Source organism: Delphinus delphis, chromosome X, assembly GCF_949987515.2.
Source record: "Delphinus delphis chromosome X, mDelDel1.2, whole genome shotgun sequence".
NCBI lineage: Eukaryota > Metazoa > Chordata > Mammalia > Artiodactyla > Delphinidae > Delphinus > Delphinus delphis.
Genome location: NC_082704.1, coordinates 109892039 through 109907634, shown reverse-complemented (window position 1 = coordinate 109907634; position 15596 = coordinate 109892039). Strand labels below are relative to the sequence as shown.

The 15596-nt window shown below is 51.7% G+C and overlaps 1 protein-coding gene across 10 annotated transcripts in view; it reads right to left on the bottom strand.

The window, feature by feature from the left end:
* The window catches only part of SH3KBP1 (SH3 domain containing kinase binding protein 1), a 344807-nt gene that overhangs the window by 37502 nt on the left and 291709 nt on the right, over window positions 1-15596 (bottom strand). For all 10 annotated transcript variants that reach the window (XM_060002844.1, XM_060002847.1, XM_060002846.1 and 7 more), the window contains one exon: window positions 14023-14182. In XM_060002844.1, the coding sequence (XP_059858827.1) occupies window positions 14023-14182 (160 nt within the window). The remainder of the gene's footprint in view (window positions 1-14022; window positions 14183-15596) is intronic.

Sequence of the window (15596 nt, the reverse complement as noted above, 5' to 3'; positions counted from 1 at the left end):
ATTTTAGTAACTGTGGATCTTGGAGCTACCATTTCCCTCTTTGGTTTGATACCTAGAAGCTTCTAGTCCAATGTGAGCCTCTCTCTCGAGGAGGGCCGTAGAGAACTCTATGCCCATTGTGGTGCTTATCCGATCTTGGGCTGTATTACTTTTCTGCCCTTATTTCCCCTTTACTGTCACTCTTAACTATTTTATTCTTTTATATGCATTTTTGAAAGTTACCTCCAAGCCCTTGGGGAACAGGGCAGGGTAAAAAGAAGTAATTTTTAAGAACAGGGTGTATATCAATAGCATTTAAAACGTTCATCGGGTCTTCGCTAAAGAGATAGTCTGAAATACCCAACTGGGTTTTGCGGATCAAGATGTTTATCACAGCATTATTTGTAATAAAGAAAAACTGAAAAGAACTGGAGTCTCTCATAAATAGGGGAACAGTTGAATAACCTATGATACATGATGGACTTTTATACAGCCATTAAAATGATACATATAAACAGTTAATGACAACAGGGACAGATGCTTATGTTACAATGTCAAGGCGACAAATACAAGTTAAAAATGACATACACCTCACTGCACATGCACCCACATGCCCTTCTGATATATTAGGAAGAGGGTTTTTTTTTTTAGGCTAGAAGAACATGTTTTTATAGTGGTTATTCCTGGGGAGTCTGATGGGTGATTTCTAGCACCAGCCCAGCACCTGGTACACGTCAGGAGCTCAAAAATACTTGTAGAATTAATGAACATTTGCCTTTTTTTCTGAAATGGGAATGCATTATGTATTTATAATAACTGCATTATTCCCTAAAGACATAAAGTTGTATGACATTCAGTATGATCACACCTATGTAAAATCAATGAAAAACAAACCAAAATATACATAGGAAAAAGATGGGCAAGAAACAGCCCAGTATGTTAATAGCAGTTGTCTCTGGGATAAGCCTATAGGTAAATTTTTCATTCCTTTTAAAGTTCACTCTTTTTTAAAAAAACTTCACTTTTTTTTTTTTTTTTTTTTTGGCTGTACGCGGGCCTCTCACCGTTGTGGCCTCTCCCGTTGCGGAGCACAGGCTCCGGACGCGCAGGCTCAGCGGCCATGGCTCACGGGCCCAGCCGCTCCGCGGCATGTGGGATCTTCCCGGACCGAGGCACAAACCCGTGTCCCCTGCATCGGCAGGCGGACTCTCAACCACTGCGCCACCAGGGAAGCCCTAAAAACTTCACTTTTTTTTTTTTTTTTTTTTTGCAGTACGCGGGCCTCTCACTGTTGTGGCCTCTCCCGTTGCGGAGCACAGGCTCCAGACGCGCAGGCTCAGCGGCCATGGCTCACGGGCCCAGCCGCTCCGCGGCATGTGGGATCTTCCCGGACCGGGGCACGAACCCGTGTCCCCTGCATCGGCAGGCGGACTCTCAACCACTGCGCCACCAGGGAAGCCCAAAACTTCACTTTTAATAACAGAGATTTGTACAATTCAGGCAGCTTATGTTCGCTCTCCTTTCTCCCCAACAGTATCATCCAGGTAAAAGATGAGATTGCCTGGCCCCTACCTACAAACTCTCCTTTAAGGATCTCCCCCACCACAGGTGCCTCTGTGATCCCCTGTGACCACACCTGGAACTCACCTGGGAACCATTTGGGGGGGGTGGAGTTACAAATCCTACACTGAGAGGTCCAGGTCATGAGGGATCCCCCCACCCGAAGAAATAGGAAACAGCAGCTGTGAGTGACCGCTCCCCAGATTCTGAAGCGCCAGCCATATTCTGAAAGGAAGGAGGTTGGGATCCTCCCGTCTCTCTGAATAAGTCCTGATCCCTCATGCCAAGAGCAGACACAGGCTTTCGGCTGAAATTATCTTCTACACAGGGCCAGAAACAAGCCTATTTTGAAAACACAGTAGGTGTAGTTTAAAAAAGGTTCTGATCCTTCCAAGTAGGGAAGCTGCAGCTGGTGTTTTGACAGTGTTCAGACTGTGGGTGTGGAAGCATTTTACAATGTCTATTTGTAAATGCCTTTCACTGTATTTATAGACGTTTACAACAAAGCTAATGAATGTCAGTTCCGAAAAATAGCAGAAGTTCTGAAATTCTTCAAAGCACACATTTGGAGCGGGTGACACCCAATGAGGCTGCAGCCCTCGATGGTCCCTGTTCTCCTCCAGTCTGCCCAACACATGGGTACCATTTTGGCAAAAAGGATGTTACTAAATTCAACAAAAGAGGAAAAAGCTCATACTTTTGTAGTTTACTAGCTCCTGCGAGGGCTTTTTTTTTTTATGGTGAGTTTCTATGCCCACAGCTGTTAAATAAAGGTATTGTTAAATAAAGATATTGGAACATGGTTGTCCTCACTCACCTCTGATTGTTAAATCAAAATAATGGTATTTTCTTGTATTTCTTCAGCAGGTTTGGTTATGGATATTTAAAACACGTGACTTGGATAGGCAACTAGCAACTAAGAGTCTCCTTGCTTCTCTGGCCAGGGACCCTAAATCGCAGGGAACAGGTTGACCAGCCCAAGGACACCCAGCAGCAATAAGTGGAACCGACAATCCCACAGAAGTAACAGCAGCACCTACGCTTTACTGACTGCCTGCCACAAGCCAGGCACTAGGATAAGCTCCTTCCGTGTATGATTCAATCGCCCCAACTGCGCCTTGAAGTAGCTACTCTGCATGGCACCCAGAGCCCCCTTCTGTGAAGGGCTGGTCGCCCCCGCCGGTGGAAATGCTGTTGGCCCCTCCAGGGACTACCTCAGCTGCAGAGAGCCTCCTTGGCCTTTCCAGCGTGGCCCACATTTCACGGTATAAAAGTCTCAGCCATCTCAGCCCAACATAAGACAACTCGGAGGGGCCATTTTAGCCCCAAAGCCCCCATGGACTTGGCCGAGGCTCTGGGGAGCCGGCGTCACAACTTTTCTCCCTCTGCCCAAAGCGGCTTCCTTCTCCCTCCCCACAGGCACTGAACCCTACACAGGTCTCGCATACTAAAATTTGCTTCCTGGAGAAGCCCACCTGTGCGGCCCTTCTTTTCATTATATAGATCAGGAAACTCAGGCTCAGTGACATGAAGTCACTTGCTGACAAAAGGTCATAAAACTAGTTGAACGGTGGGATTCTGGATTTGAACCTACTAACTCTGCCTCCGGAGCCCAAGCTCTTGACCGCTTCTCAAAGCTGCTTCACTCAGCCTCTTGGTCCTGGAGATGCTGAGTCATCGAGGATGCCAGACAGCCTGTGTCACTGCAGCTCACTGCCAGCTGGGTAAATCGCCTTTGCTCCCCGAGTTAAAAAGTGCTACTAATAAACAAAAATCCCATACCCGACCCACCCAGGGGGGCCTGCTCCTTCCACTCAGACCTGAGACGTGAGATGGGGCATGTGAACAGCTGGAAATGTGGAAGATGCGCCATGTGCATCCCTTGAGAACATGAGCTCAGCCAGTGGCATGCCCCAATTTAGCCCAAGTTGGGACAGTTAAGCCAAGACATGTGGCCTGGAAAAGATGCTGAAGTGCACAGGAAGCCGAGGCAAGCAAACAAGTGAATAAATAAATGAACAGCAGCACTGACAGCAGCAACTAAAAACCACCAAAAAGACCCCACACGCTTCTGGAGGTGAGTGGGGGGGTGAAGGGAAAAAGAGTGGACTGATTCCTAGCAAGCAGAAGATCCCAAGTCCAGATGATGAATCTTTTCTGCAGTCTCCGCTCCCTGCCCTCAGAAGGATCTATTACCATAATGTAAATGTCTGGGTTTTAAGTGCCTAAAAATTGTTATGGGCACAAAAAAAAAAAAAAGGTTGGGAAAGAAAGGAAAGGAAAAAGAAATAGAAAAGCCCCATCCCCTGTACTCAGAAAACCACTGAGGTGCCCCCTTTGCATCCTCCATTTTTCCCCAGCTTTCATCCCACCAGGGAGTTATCTACTCATAGGGACGATGACAGATGGCAGATGTGAAGTTTCTAGAGATACCCTCTCTTCTCTCTTGCTCCAACCCCTTGCTCCTGGTCCAATCATGTGCTGAGGATGCGAGGTCAATGGAGATGAACGCTCCCTCCCTGCTTTCCTGGCTGCCCGCTCACAACATCTCAGACTTAGGCTCTGACTATTAAAACTGGGTATCTGTCTTTCTCTTTCTGACTTACTTCATTCTGTATAACAGACTCTAGGTCCACCCACCTCACTACAAATAACTCAATTCCGTCTCTTTTTATGGCTGAGTGATATTCCATTGTATACATGTGCCACATCTGCTTATCCATTCCTCTGTCGATGGATACCGTCTGCTAACACATATATATGGAATCTAAAAAAAAAGGTTCTGAAGAACCTGGGGCAGGACGGGAATAAAGACGCACATGTAGAGAATGGACTTGAGGACACGGGGAGGGGGAAGGGTAAGCTGGGACGAAGTGAGAGAGTGGCACTGACATACATACACTACCAAACGTAAAATAGATAGCTAGTGGGAAGCAGCCGCATACCACAGGGAGATCAGCTCTGTGCTTTGTGACCGCCTAGAGGGGTGGGATAGGGAGGGTGGGAGGGAGACGCAAGAGGGAGGGGATGTGGGGATATCTGTATACATATAGCTGATTCACTTTGTGATACAGCAGCAACTAACACAACAATGTAAAGCAATTATACTCCAATAAAGATGTTAAAAAAAAACAACTGGGTAAAGATTACCTGGCTCAGGCCCCCATTTTATTACAGACGAGGGTCCTGGGCTCTAAGGCTGGGAGTTATGAGCCCAAGGCCACACAGCTAATTGGTAGCAAAGCTAAAACTGGATGGAAGCTTCTTGACGCCCAGCCCTGCATTTGCCCACCACGCTTGGGGCGGTAATAATCAAAATGCTCATGTTTGATGCTTCTGGAGATTTTTCTCTTGCAAATAAGCAACATTAAGAGGGCTCCGCCCATCTGTGGAGGGAGCAGAGATGAAGCCAGTCCTTCAGAAGTGTTCTGTGAGGGGCCATTACTGCCCGGGGAGGTTGAATCCTTCCTTCAGGAAAGGACAAAATTGCAGCAGCAATGAGCCCAGTTTCCTTTGCTCATCAGCGGGAGGGCAGGAGCAGCCTCGCTCCCCTTTCCCAGAAATGTGGATCCGAAGGCTCTGCTGCTCCCGTGGAGCCCCTACACACTCACCCCACGGCCTAAAATGTCCCAGGAATCACAGGCATTTTTTGACTACAAACTTCCCGTCTAAATGTGGGGCAGCCTGAGCGAGGCCAGGGGCGCAGGAAGCGGGAACCGGAGTGGTTTTCCTGGCAGCTCTCCCCTTGCACTGTGTCCTTGTTTGGATGAGCACAAACAGGCTGGGCTATTTATGGTTGGTGAAGACACATTGGAAGGTGATGGGGCATTGCCCACTCAGTTCCCCTCCAAATTTCTGTTCTCTATGCAGACTCTGCAAGTGTGGGTGGCAACAGGCCTCCGTCTAGAGCCCATCCAAGGGCACAAGCCCCAAGCCCTTAAGGCCGAAGGACGATGACACCCGCAGCTCCCATCGGCAAACCCACAGCTGGGCCTCTCAGAGGGGCAAGGGGCTTTAGATGCTTGGAGGAGGGGATCTCATCAGCGCACAACTCTGAGAAAAGTTTGTGGGGTGTCACCTGGAGGAAGAGTGTTCAAAAAAATAGCCCATGGGAAAAGCGTTATATGAACCAATTAGTACCTGTGCCCGTGTGGGGCGTTAATATCCCCTACTGATTCCTTGCCTGCCTCTGGCCGTCACTGGCAGGAAAATCAATGTGGCTCAGACTGAGCTGAGGCTAAGCCCATCACTACTGTTGTTGGATCTTGCTGCAGGGAATAAAATTTATTCTAGGTGAGGATGGAAAGACGTATGGAGAGAAAGTTATACATACAAATGAAATGAGGCCGGCAAATAAGGTAGACATTTCTACAATGTGACAAGGTATTTTCCCCTGTGGGATTCCTATGCTCCATAAACCACCCACCCTCCCTCAGTGCCCAGCCTTCCCTGACGCTCTTGCGGCTCTGCTTCCACTCCCTAGAGACCTCTCGATGTGCGGTCTGAGGGCGTCCGTGTTTCCTCGCTCCCTCGGGGCTGCTGAGCATGGCCTGTTTGTCACCATGTGGCAACTCCTCTCCCTACAAGGTCACCCACTGAGCTCTCTCAAGGGAGGAAAAAAGACTGGTTGAGGGCCTCACAAGGGCCAGGAGAACTAGGTGCCCTGGGAGTGGCAACGGAAACTGAGACACAGAGAGGTGTGTACCTTGCCTGAAGCTACAGGGTAAGGAAGCAGAGGGGTGGGCTTTCCACACTGGTGGGCCTGGCTCTGAAGCCCAGTAAGCAGTGGGTGGGCAGGAGGCATGTCTTGCCTGGTTACTGTAGTTACTACCACCCAGAAGAGGGCCTAGCCAAATGGACGCACTTGATGAATTTCTGAAGTAACGAACGACACCACGCACAGCACACACACAAACATGCACGCACACACACACAGAGCACACACATACACACTGGATCCATATCTAGCACCCAATTTCCACCTTTCCCCCATGGCCGAGTTTATCACAAGACAAGTCTACACGTGCTTGGTAGCCCACCTGTTCTTTCTTCAACTCAACCCTGAGTCTCTCTCTTACCCCCAACAATTGTATAGAAACCACTTGACTGGGATCATCAAGGGCCAGCTAGTGACCAAAGCCCCTTCAGTCTCCCTGGCTATCACTTTGGTGGAGGTTTTCATAGCGGGCTTGGCTAACCAGCGGCGGCAGCAGCCCCGGGAGCTTGCCAGAAACGCAAATTCTCAGGCCTGAACCCAGACCTCCTGAATCAGAAACTTGGAGAGCAGCGATCTGTGTTTTAACAAGACCGCAGGTGATGCCAACGTACACTCAAGCGTGAGACCCACTGGCCGGTAGCTGCTCCACCCTCCCTTCTCGTGGCTTCCACGGCCTTGCAGTCCACTCACCCTTTTCCACAGCTCCTCGTCCTTCCTCCGCCCTGTAAGTAATGGTTTCCCCCGCTGTTGCCTGTACTCTCTCCTCTTCTTCTCTGTAATCTCCTGGAGTGATTATAGCCATTCCATGAGTGTAACTACCATCTGTGAGCCAATGACACCCACCTCTGTAATTTCTAGCCAAGGTCTCTCTCCTGAACTCTCCAAAGACATGTCTTGGTCCTGACTTGTAGAAAAGAAGGGAAACACTCAAACACCACATGCCACATCCCTAGGAATCTTTGAAAAGACATTTAGAATACTTGAGCAATCCAAACTCAAAATGATGGCCTGACCACCCAGGTACACATTCTATCTGCCTGCTTAGGGAACATTTGTGCGCACTCTAGCTATCTTTCTTTCCCTTTTTTTTTTTTAAATTAAATGATTGATTAGCTTAGAGCTAATAAGAGCAAAGGTCTTTTTTAGTGCGTTCTTTTGGTGGGCATGGGGACCACACACCTCACAGAACCCCCAGGACCTAGAAGTTTACTTTCTGCTAATTTGTATCCTGAGGGGCTTGAAGCAGCTGGGATGCCTATGTAAATCTAAAGAAAAATTAACTTCCGTGTGGGTAAGTTGGTCTCCAGAGAGACATCTGCCCTTCCCTAAGCACTTAGTTGATATTTGGCATATAAATGTTTACTTAATCTTTGCCTCAAGCTAAAATGTCTCAGGGCTCGTCACTAATCTCCCAGTGTTTCCCTGGTATCCAGGGCTCCCTCTTCATTACAAGGAAAAAATGTGCAATTCCACTGTTGCTCTCCCTGGATCCGTGTTCCAGTTCTCTCCATATAGCCTTCAGCCTTTCATGGGAAATGTACCTGGTGTGTTTAAGATTTAAAGCAATAGGCCATCTGCAAGTGGCACAGGTCTGGGAAGCCACTAGGCCTCCTGCCCTCAGCCTGGTGTCCAAGACCCAATTGCCCACCTTCTCACTGAGATTCCTCCTCTGACACAGGCTTCCACATCTGAAGTCAGTGGACAGTGCCCTCTGCGATGCTTGAGCCACAGTAAGCAACTCCATCCATCTGGAACCTCTTGACTTAATGACCTGCTACCGCCCTGACTATTGAAACTTTCTTATCATTGACTGTCATCAACTCCCAGAACACCCCGACATCCACCTGGGAGGACACTGGCTTCGAGAACATCAGCCTCACCTCATTTCAGCTCTTGCCATCTTCCTGAGCCTATGAGAGCCATGTGGGCAATCCATCCCCTCCCTCCCCTGGTCCCTTCAGCCCTTACGACCTTCATTCATCCTCAGTCACCCACATTCAGGGCGCCTCCCTCTGTGGATATGTCCATCTTCAGACCCACTCTGCCTCTGAAATTGTGGGCACCAACCTCCCCTTCCTGACCAGCATCTCCAGTACTTCTGGCCATCGACTTTCCCCACTTCCTGCTTCCACTCCATCCCTGCTCAGCTCACCTCCTCTTACTTCTTTTAGCTTCACTTCCTTCCTCTCAGTCCCAGAGCCCCTATCACTCAAGCGCTGCCTCCACCAGCCCCGCCCCTATCACTCAAGCCCCGCCTCCACCAGCCCGCCCCTATCACTCAAGCCCCGCCTCCACCAGCCCCACCCCTATCACTCAAGCCCCGCCTCCACCAGCCCCGCCCCTATCACTCAGGCCCCGCCTCCACCAGCCCCGCCCTATCACTCAGGCCCCGCCTCCACCAGCCCCGCCCCATCACTCAGGCCCCGCCTCCACCAGCCCCGCCCCTGACTACACAAGCCCCGCCCTATCACTCAAGCCCCGCCTCCACCAGCCCCACCCCTGACTACTACTCAAGCCCCGCCTCCACCAGCCCCGCCCTATCACTCACGCCCCGCCCCTATCACTCAAGCCCCGCCTCCACCAGCCCGGCCCCTGACTTCTACTCAAGCCCCGCCTCCACCAGCCCCGCCCTATCACTCAAGCCCCGCCTCCACCAGCCCCGCCCTATCACTCAAGCCCTGCCTCCACTAGCCCCACCCCTATCACTCAAGCCCCGCCTTCACCAGCCCCGCCCCTATCATTCAGGCCCCGCCTCCACCAGCCCCGCCCTATCACTCAGGCCCCGCCTCCACCAGCCCCGTCCCTATCACTCAGGCCCCACCTCCACCAGCCCCGCCCCATCATTCAGGCCCCGCCTCCACCAGCCCCGCCCCTGACTACTACTCAAGCCCCGCCTCCACCAGCCCCGCACTATCACTCAAGCCCCACCTCCACCGGCCCTGCCCCTATCACTCAGGCCCCACCTCCACCAGCCCCGCCCCTATCACTCAAGCCCCGCCTCCACCAGCCCCGCCCCATCACTCAGGCCCCGCCTCCACCAGCCCCACCCCTGACTATCACTCAGGCCCCGCCTCCACCAGACCTGCCCTATCACTCAGGCCCCACCTCCACCAGCCCCGCCCCTATCACTCAAGCCCCGCCCCCACCAGCCCCGCCCCTATCACTCAGGCCCCGCCTCCACCAGCCCCGCCCTATCACTCAGGCCCTGCCTCCACCAGCCCCGCCCCTATCACTCAAGCCCCGCCTCCACCGGCCCCGCCCCTATCACTCAGGCCCCGCCTCCACCAGCCCCGCCCTATCACTCAGGCCCCGCCTCCACCAGCCCTGCCCCTATCACTCAAGCCCCGCCTCCACCGGCCCTGCCCCATCACTCAGGCCCTGCCTCCACCGGCCCCGCCCTATCACTCAAGCCCCGCCTCCACCAGCCCCGCCCCTATCATTCAGGCCCCGCCTCCACCAGCCCTGCCCCATCACTCAAGCCCCGCCTCCACCAGCCCCGCCCGTCCCCGCCCTGCCAGTTGCCTGCCCCTCCACTCAGAGCGCTGGCTGCTCTGTACTGCAGCGGACAACAGGCACGGCTCCCTGGCAACTTGGGCCAAAGGTCCTGCTCCCACTTGCCCGCTCTTTGGGAAGGAAATGAGATTATTTACAACTTGGGTGTCCATGTTTGGGAAGATTAACAAACCTGTTCTGGTCTCTTCAGCCTGCTTCTACCTCTTTCCCCATCGGGTTTATTTTCTTTTGAAGGCACACACCTGCTCTGCCCCTCAGGTTTCTGGCTCGCTGCCTCCAGCTGCATGCAAACTGCTAGGGCTGAGGACAGCCTGCTTCTTTCCAGCTTTTCCTTGGATTTTTTTTTCTTTTGGACCCTTCTCCCAAGTTTCAGGGCCTCTTCTCATGGGGGTTTCTGACCCCATCTTTATTAAATCGATAATGCACATTATGAGATATATAACGTCACATGTCAGTGTGTGTGTATACAACACACACACACACACAAGTTTAGGTATATTCTGTCATTTGAAATATCTTTATGATCAAATATCAAAACAAGTGAGTAGGCGCTATACTTTTGAGACTCCACTTTCTCAAGCGTGAAGATAGAGGTAGACAGAATGCTCTTTGTACCACGACTACCTTAGTTATATGGTGGGCTGGACGAGACCAGCAGACACTGTCTTTATGCTGTGAGATAATGACTGATGCATCCCCAAAGCACAGACTTTCAAACAAAGGCACTTATGACCTAGGGGAATCTCCTAACATCATTCAATTTTTAAATCAACTCTGGTACTAAATTTTTTTGGAAAAAGTCTCTTTCTTTCTGTTAAATTTCTACCTACATTTACTATCTGGAAGTAAGTATGTTAACGGCATGCTGCTACTTGCTCAGATGGACACAAAATCGCGCAGGTGTCCTAGTTCCTTTCGACATGATTCCTGAAGACCAGAATCTATAATGGCCGAGCCCCACCGTTACTAAGATCCAGAACAGTGCCTGGTATACAGTAATCCCTCAATCCATTTCTGTTAAGTAAATGCATCTAAAAATGACTCCCCTTTTCCTAAACTTAGGTATTCCTTTTTCTAAAAGATGCTAGTCCCTGTTTAAATAGAAAGAAGCTGATCTCTTCTGGAAGCCACATTTGGCAGCGAGCTTTCTGGCTGGTGAGAGGAAGCTTGCGCCCAGACATTGCAGCTGGAGTGGCAATGCCTCATGCCTCATTCCCAGTAAGAGCAGCAAACGGTGACCGTGTGTCCATGTGTTCAAACATCTGTCTATCCATCCGCCCATCTACCCATCCAGTCAGGTAAATCCTGGCGAGGATTTGGGTTTGCACAGCAGACAATACCCCTTCTTGGAGGACTACCGACACAAAACTGTTTGACTGTTAACATTCCTACCTGAACTACCTTGGCGGAACAAAACAAGTTCATAAACCAGTATACAGGTTGGTTGTCCGATGTAACTGCTTAGCAAAAAATATGAAGTGCATGAGATACTGAGAAACAGCAAGCCCTTCTTCGATCTTCTTAAATTTTTTTATGTTGAAATCCATGGCACACTAGGTGACTTAGAACATAAGATGCACATGCTACAGAGCTTGCACAGGGGCTGGGAAGGATGACAGGAGAGCAAAAGTGAACAAAATGTAAGCACTGGCACCTCCCCCCTTCTTAGGAACCATGGCATTCAACAAGTGTATTAAATGAGCCACTACCATATGCTCAACCCCGTAAACCATGTGGAGATGACAAAACACACTCTTGATCTGCTTTAAATCTGGTAAAGGAGTCCGGGGGTGTGAGCATCCCAAGTGGCACAGCGTGGGGCCCCGCACCAGGCTAAACACGGGGTGTCAGGCGTTTGGAGGAGAGAGCAATCGTGAGAGATAAGGGAAGGCTTCCAGAAGAGGGGCGTGCTAACTGGGCACTTAAGTCAGGGAGCACTAACGGATGCCTGAGAGGCAGCCAGGGAAGGAGGGTGGCACTGTCAAAAACCTGAGATTCTCACAGCGTGGATGTGGACCGGCAGCATCGATTCCCAGACCTGCCGGATCAACGACCGTGGGGGTGGGACCCCGCAATGTGTTTGACCATGATCTCCAGGTGACGCCGATGCACGCTCAAGTTTAAGAACCACCAAGTTAGAGCAGGCACCATCCTCCCTTCAACTGGCTGTGCAAGCGGGCAGAGAAGGTACCGGCTCCTCAAATGCTCCCAGCCTTGCCCAGGGATTGGCAGGAAGGAAGCGTGGGGCTTGCCTCTCACTCCCTCCTTTCTGCAAACCAGTGCCCTGGGAGCTTGGGAGGTCGGGGACTGCCCACCCTCTCCCAGGCCGCTCAGATGCCACACACAATGTAAAGAACAGTTACGCTTCCCACTGCTTCCGTACAAACCCCTCTCACGCATCTTCCTCGGTGGCTCATTCTGATCCACAGCTGGATCGTGGGAGGGCTGGAGGTGGGGAAGAGCTCAGCAGAGGCGGGAGGAAAATGGGGCTTCTGTGAGCCCAGAGGGTCGGAGGTTATCATTCATTCCCCGCTCCCGTGCAGGTCTAATCGATGGCTCGCAAGGCCTGCACCTATCTCCTAACGAGACGGTTGAGAGCAGCCTTTGAAGGCGCAGAAGCCATTGGAACCGCACTTCGCTTCGGATCGGATCATTAGAGCAGCAGGAATATTCTGGAAATCGTTACTGACTTCATCGAAATGCCTGTGGTCCCTGGAAGACTATAAGAATTTGGCAGAGTGTGGCTTCTGCCCTCCTTTCACCCACCACAAAGCGATGTACGACCCCTGCTGCTCCCTCCTCCATGTTTGTGCAGCTTGTGTTCTCTTTGGAAGCACTTAGGTTTACATAAACTTTTCCTTCTGAGGTGCGAGCTCTGGGCCGACCACGCTACTGAAGTGGCCCTTGCTAAGGTCATTGGGGCTGGCAAGCGGCCTCATCGTGCAGATGTCCGTCAGCAGAAGAGGACACAACACGTAGGGGCCTGACCCACTCAACAGTGGCCCTGGTCCCGTTAGTTTCCCCTGGGGTCATCATAGGGGAGCAGTTGTTTGATTGGATCTGGGGGGACACCTGCCGAATGACACAAGTGAGCCAGCCGCTCCTCCAATGGGCTCACATACCTGAGAAAATTTTGTGTTATGTGTATTTTACCACGATTTAAAATTTTTTCTAAAATGTACATGAGCTATTTTTGTTTCACTCCAGTATACCCAGTTTGATACACAATCATAAATAAGACAGTGAAAGTAAAGTTGATTTACAGGCCCGAGGCTACATACTCGGAAATTATATCCTTCCATCCTTTTACATGCATTCCATGATCCTCCACAATGTACAGACAGGGAAGGTGAGGAGAGAGGCGCAGCGACCTGCTGGGGCTCCCACTCCTACTATGACGTGAGCCTGGAAGCCTGCCTGACTCTAGCGCGAGGACACTGAAGCCCCATAAGATTCTCACCATGCAAACTTAGCTCAGAAGAACAAAAATTTGGTGAGTGACTGTGTGTTGACAGGTCCATGTAAAGACCTCTAGGCCACCGACTTGCTCCAGTATATTACATCAACACGTATAATATGCATGTAATGGTAGAAAGTTCCAGCAATGAACTTGTGGAGAGAACGTGACACTTCCTTGTCCTTTGTGGTGGGCATCTCAGGTCTGGAAGGCACAATGTCCAACTCTGATTCCGTATCACTAACCCAGGTGTCCGGCCAGCCAGTGAACAAATTTGAGTTTTGCCAGGCCCGTCTCAGAACTCGTGCCTGAACGAAGCATGCCCCTTGCCTTTGAGGGTCTCATAGTTCGTGGACATGGACACTAAGACAACATTTGCCAGACTGGGTCCTGGGTCCCACAATAGGGCTGCACAGGCAAGAGCAGAGGGAGCCTGGGAGTGTGGAGGGGGCCACCCCAGAGCAGGGAGAGGGCCAGGAGATGGAGCTGCCAGTGAGACGCACGCACCCAAGCCAGCAGGACATTCGGAGTGAAGGCGGGCACGCCACCCGCACTTCCGGTCGGAAGGGCAGCTGGCCTCGCTCTAAGGAAGCACAGGGGGAAATCCCCACGCGTGAGCAGGGCCTAGATGCCAGGACCTGGATTCTCATCTCTAATCCTGAAACCCACGCTGCGGCCCCCAGCCTCACACCCGCTTCTGCCTGAGCATGGGAGCAAGGACCCAAGTGGCTGGAGTCCAGCGTCCTGCGGCTGCCCTGCCCCCGCCCCCACCCCAGCGTCAAGAGCGGAGCAGTACCTGGTATGGGTCAGGGGACCCGCTGGTCGCTCCGGCCTCCTCGGGGGCAGCGCACCTGGTCTGCTGAGAGAATTGGTCTTGGGTGGCCGCGGCTTTTTGGGCGGTATGGCAGGAACAGAAGGCTTCTGTAAATCCAGTTTTGGCTCTCTCTCTGGTCTTTCTTTAAGTCATTGTTTAAAGAAGCATAAAGAAGACAGATAGAACTAGTGTAAGTGACAGTACTGAAGACTGCCTGTTTTCTGCTTAAGAAAATCACTGACGCTGTTTGCCAAGGTCAGGATGGAAGGCGAAGAGCATCATCTATTCTTGGTCAAGTTAGAAAAAGACCTATGGGCCCTTCCGGCCATTGCCCACCCTTGGAAAACTCCTACTCATACTTCATGGGGCCTACTCACATTTAGCCTGGCTGAAATGTGACACGGTCATGTTCCCTTCTCAATGGCTGGACCCACCCTCAGAGGCAGACTTTCCTACTCCCTCTCCTGAGCTGCGAAGGACAGCCCCTTATAAACGGGCTCCACTTGAGTACTCTCTGGGTGTCTGCATGCTTGCCATGGCCTGCAGGCAGTCAGCCCCCACGGGCAGGGCCCACGTCTGGCCATCTCTCTAGAACCCGCACGGTGCCTGGCACTGAGCAGGTGCTCGGTAAATGGCTGATGGGTTTGGTCAGTGACCCGCGGGACCTGTTGGGTGTGCAGAGGAAAGAGGCCTGGCGTCTCCCAGGTCAGCCTGTGTAAAGCACCAGGAGCCAGCAATTAGTTCTGGATTCTTCCTGTGCACAGTTTCACCTTGGAAGGTAGACTGGGACTGCACAGGTATTTGGTTTCTGAGGGTTTTGGGTGTCGGAGCTATTAGAATGAAGTTAAAGCCAGATCTGGTGCCAAACTGGGCAGTGCTTGGCGGCAGCTTCATGTTTTATGTCCCCATGTTTCTCTGTAAAGGTAGAGCTTCAGGGAGCTGCCCACTGGAGGACAGGCAGCATCCCTGTGCTCACTTGGAAGCTGGAACTGTGAACACGTTTTACTTGCAAACACAAACTCACGTCGTTTGGGTGACCAGGCAGATTGGCAAAGCTTTAAAAAGCCCATCAGGTATTGTACAGACATCACTGCTTATCCCCACAATATTTCAATAAGGGAACCTGCTCCATGCAGGAATGCTGGGAACGCTTTTACTGGTCCGCAGGGACCAGAGGAGGCACCAGAGGAGGAAGGGCTCCGCTAAAATACAAAGGAGGGGGGATTCCTCCTGCCTCCTGGGATGGACGGGAGCTCCAGCAGCCTGCAGAACGAATGGGAGAGAGGGTTCGTGCCCACCTACTAGGGAGGCCAAGCCTCAAGGTGGGGCTGGTTTGCTGTCTTCCCTGCTGCTTCTGACCAGGGCTTCTGTCTCCTGACCCACTGCGGCACAGAACAAGGCATCACGGGAGGGGAAGGAAGCAGAAGTGTGTGGCCACTTGGCCAACCAACTAGGGCGGTTGTTCACACGTAAGCCGAGTACATATGCTAGTCACCATGGAACAGAGCAGGCAGTGTCCTCATCGCAGAGCCTGGCTATGAGCCCAAACCAGCCAT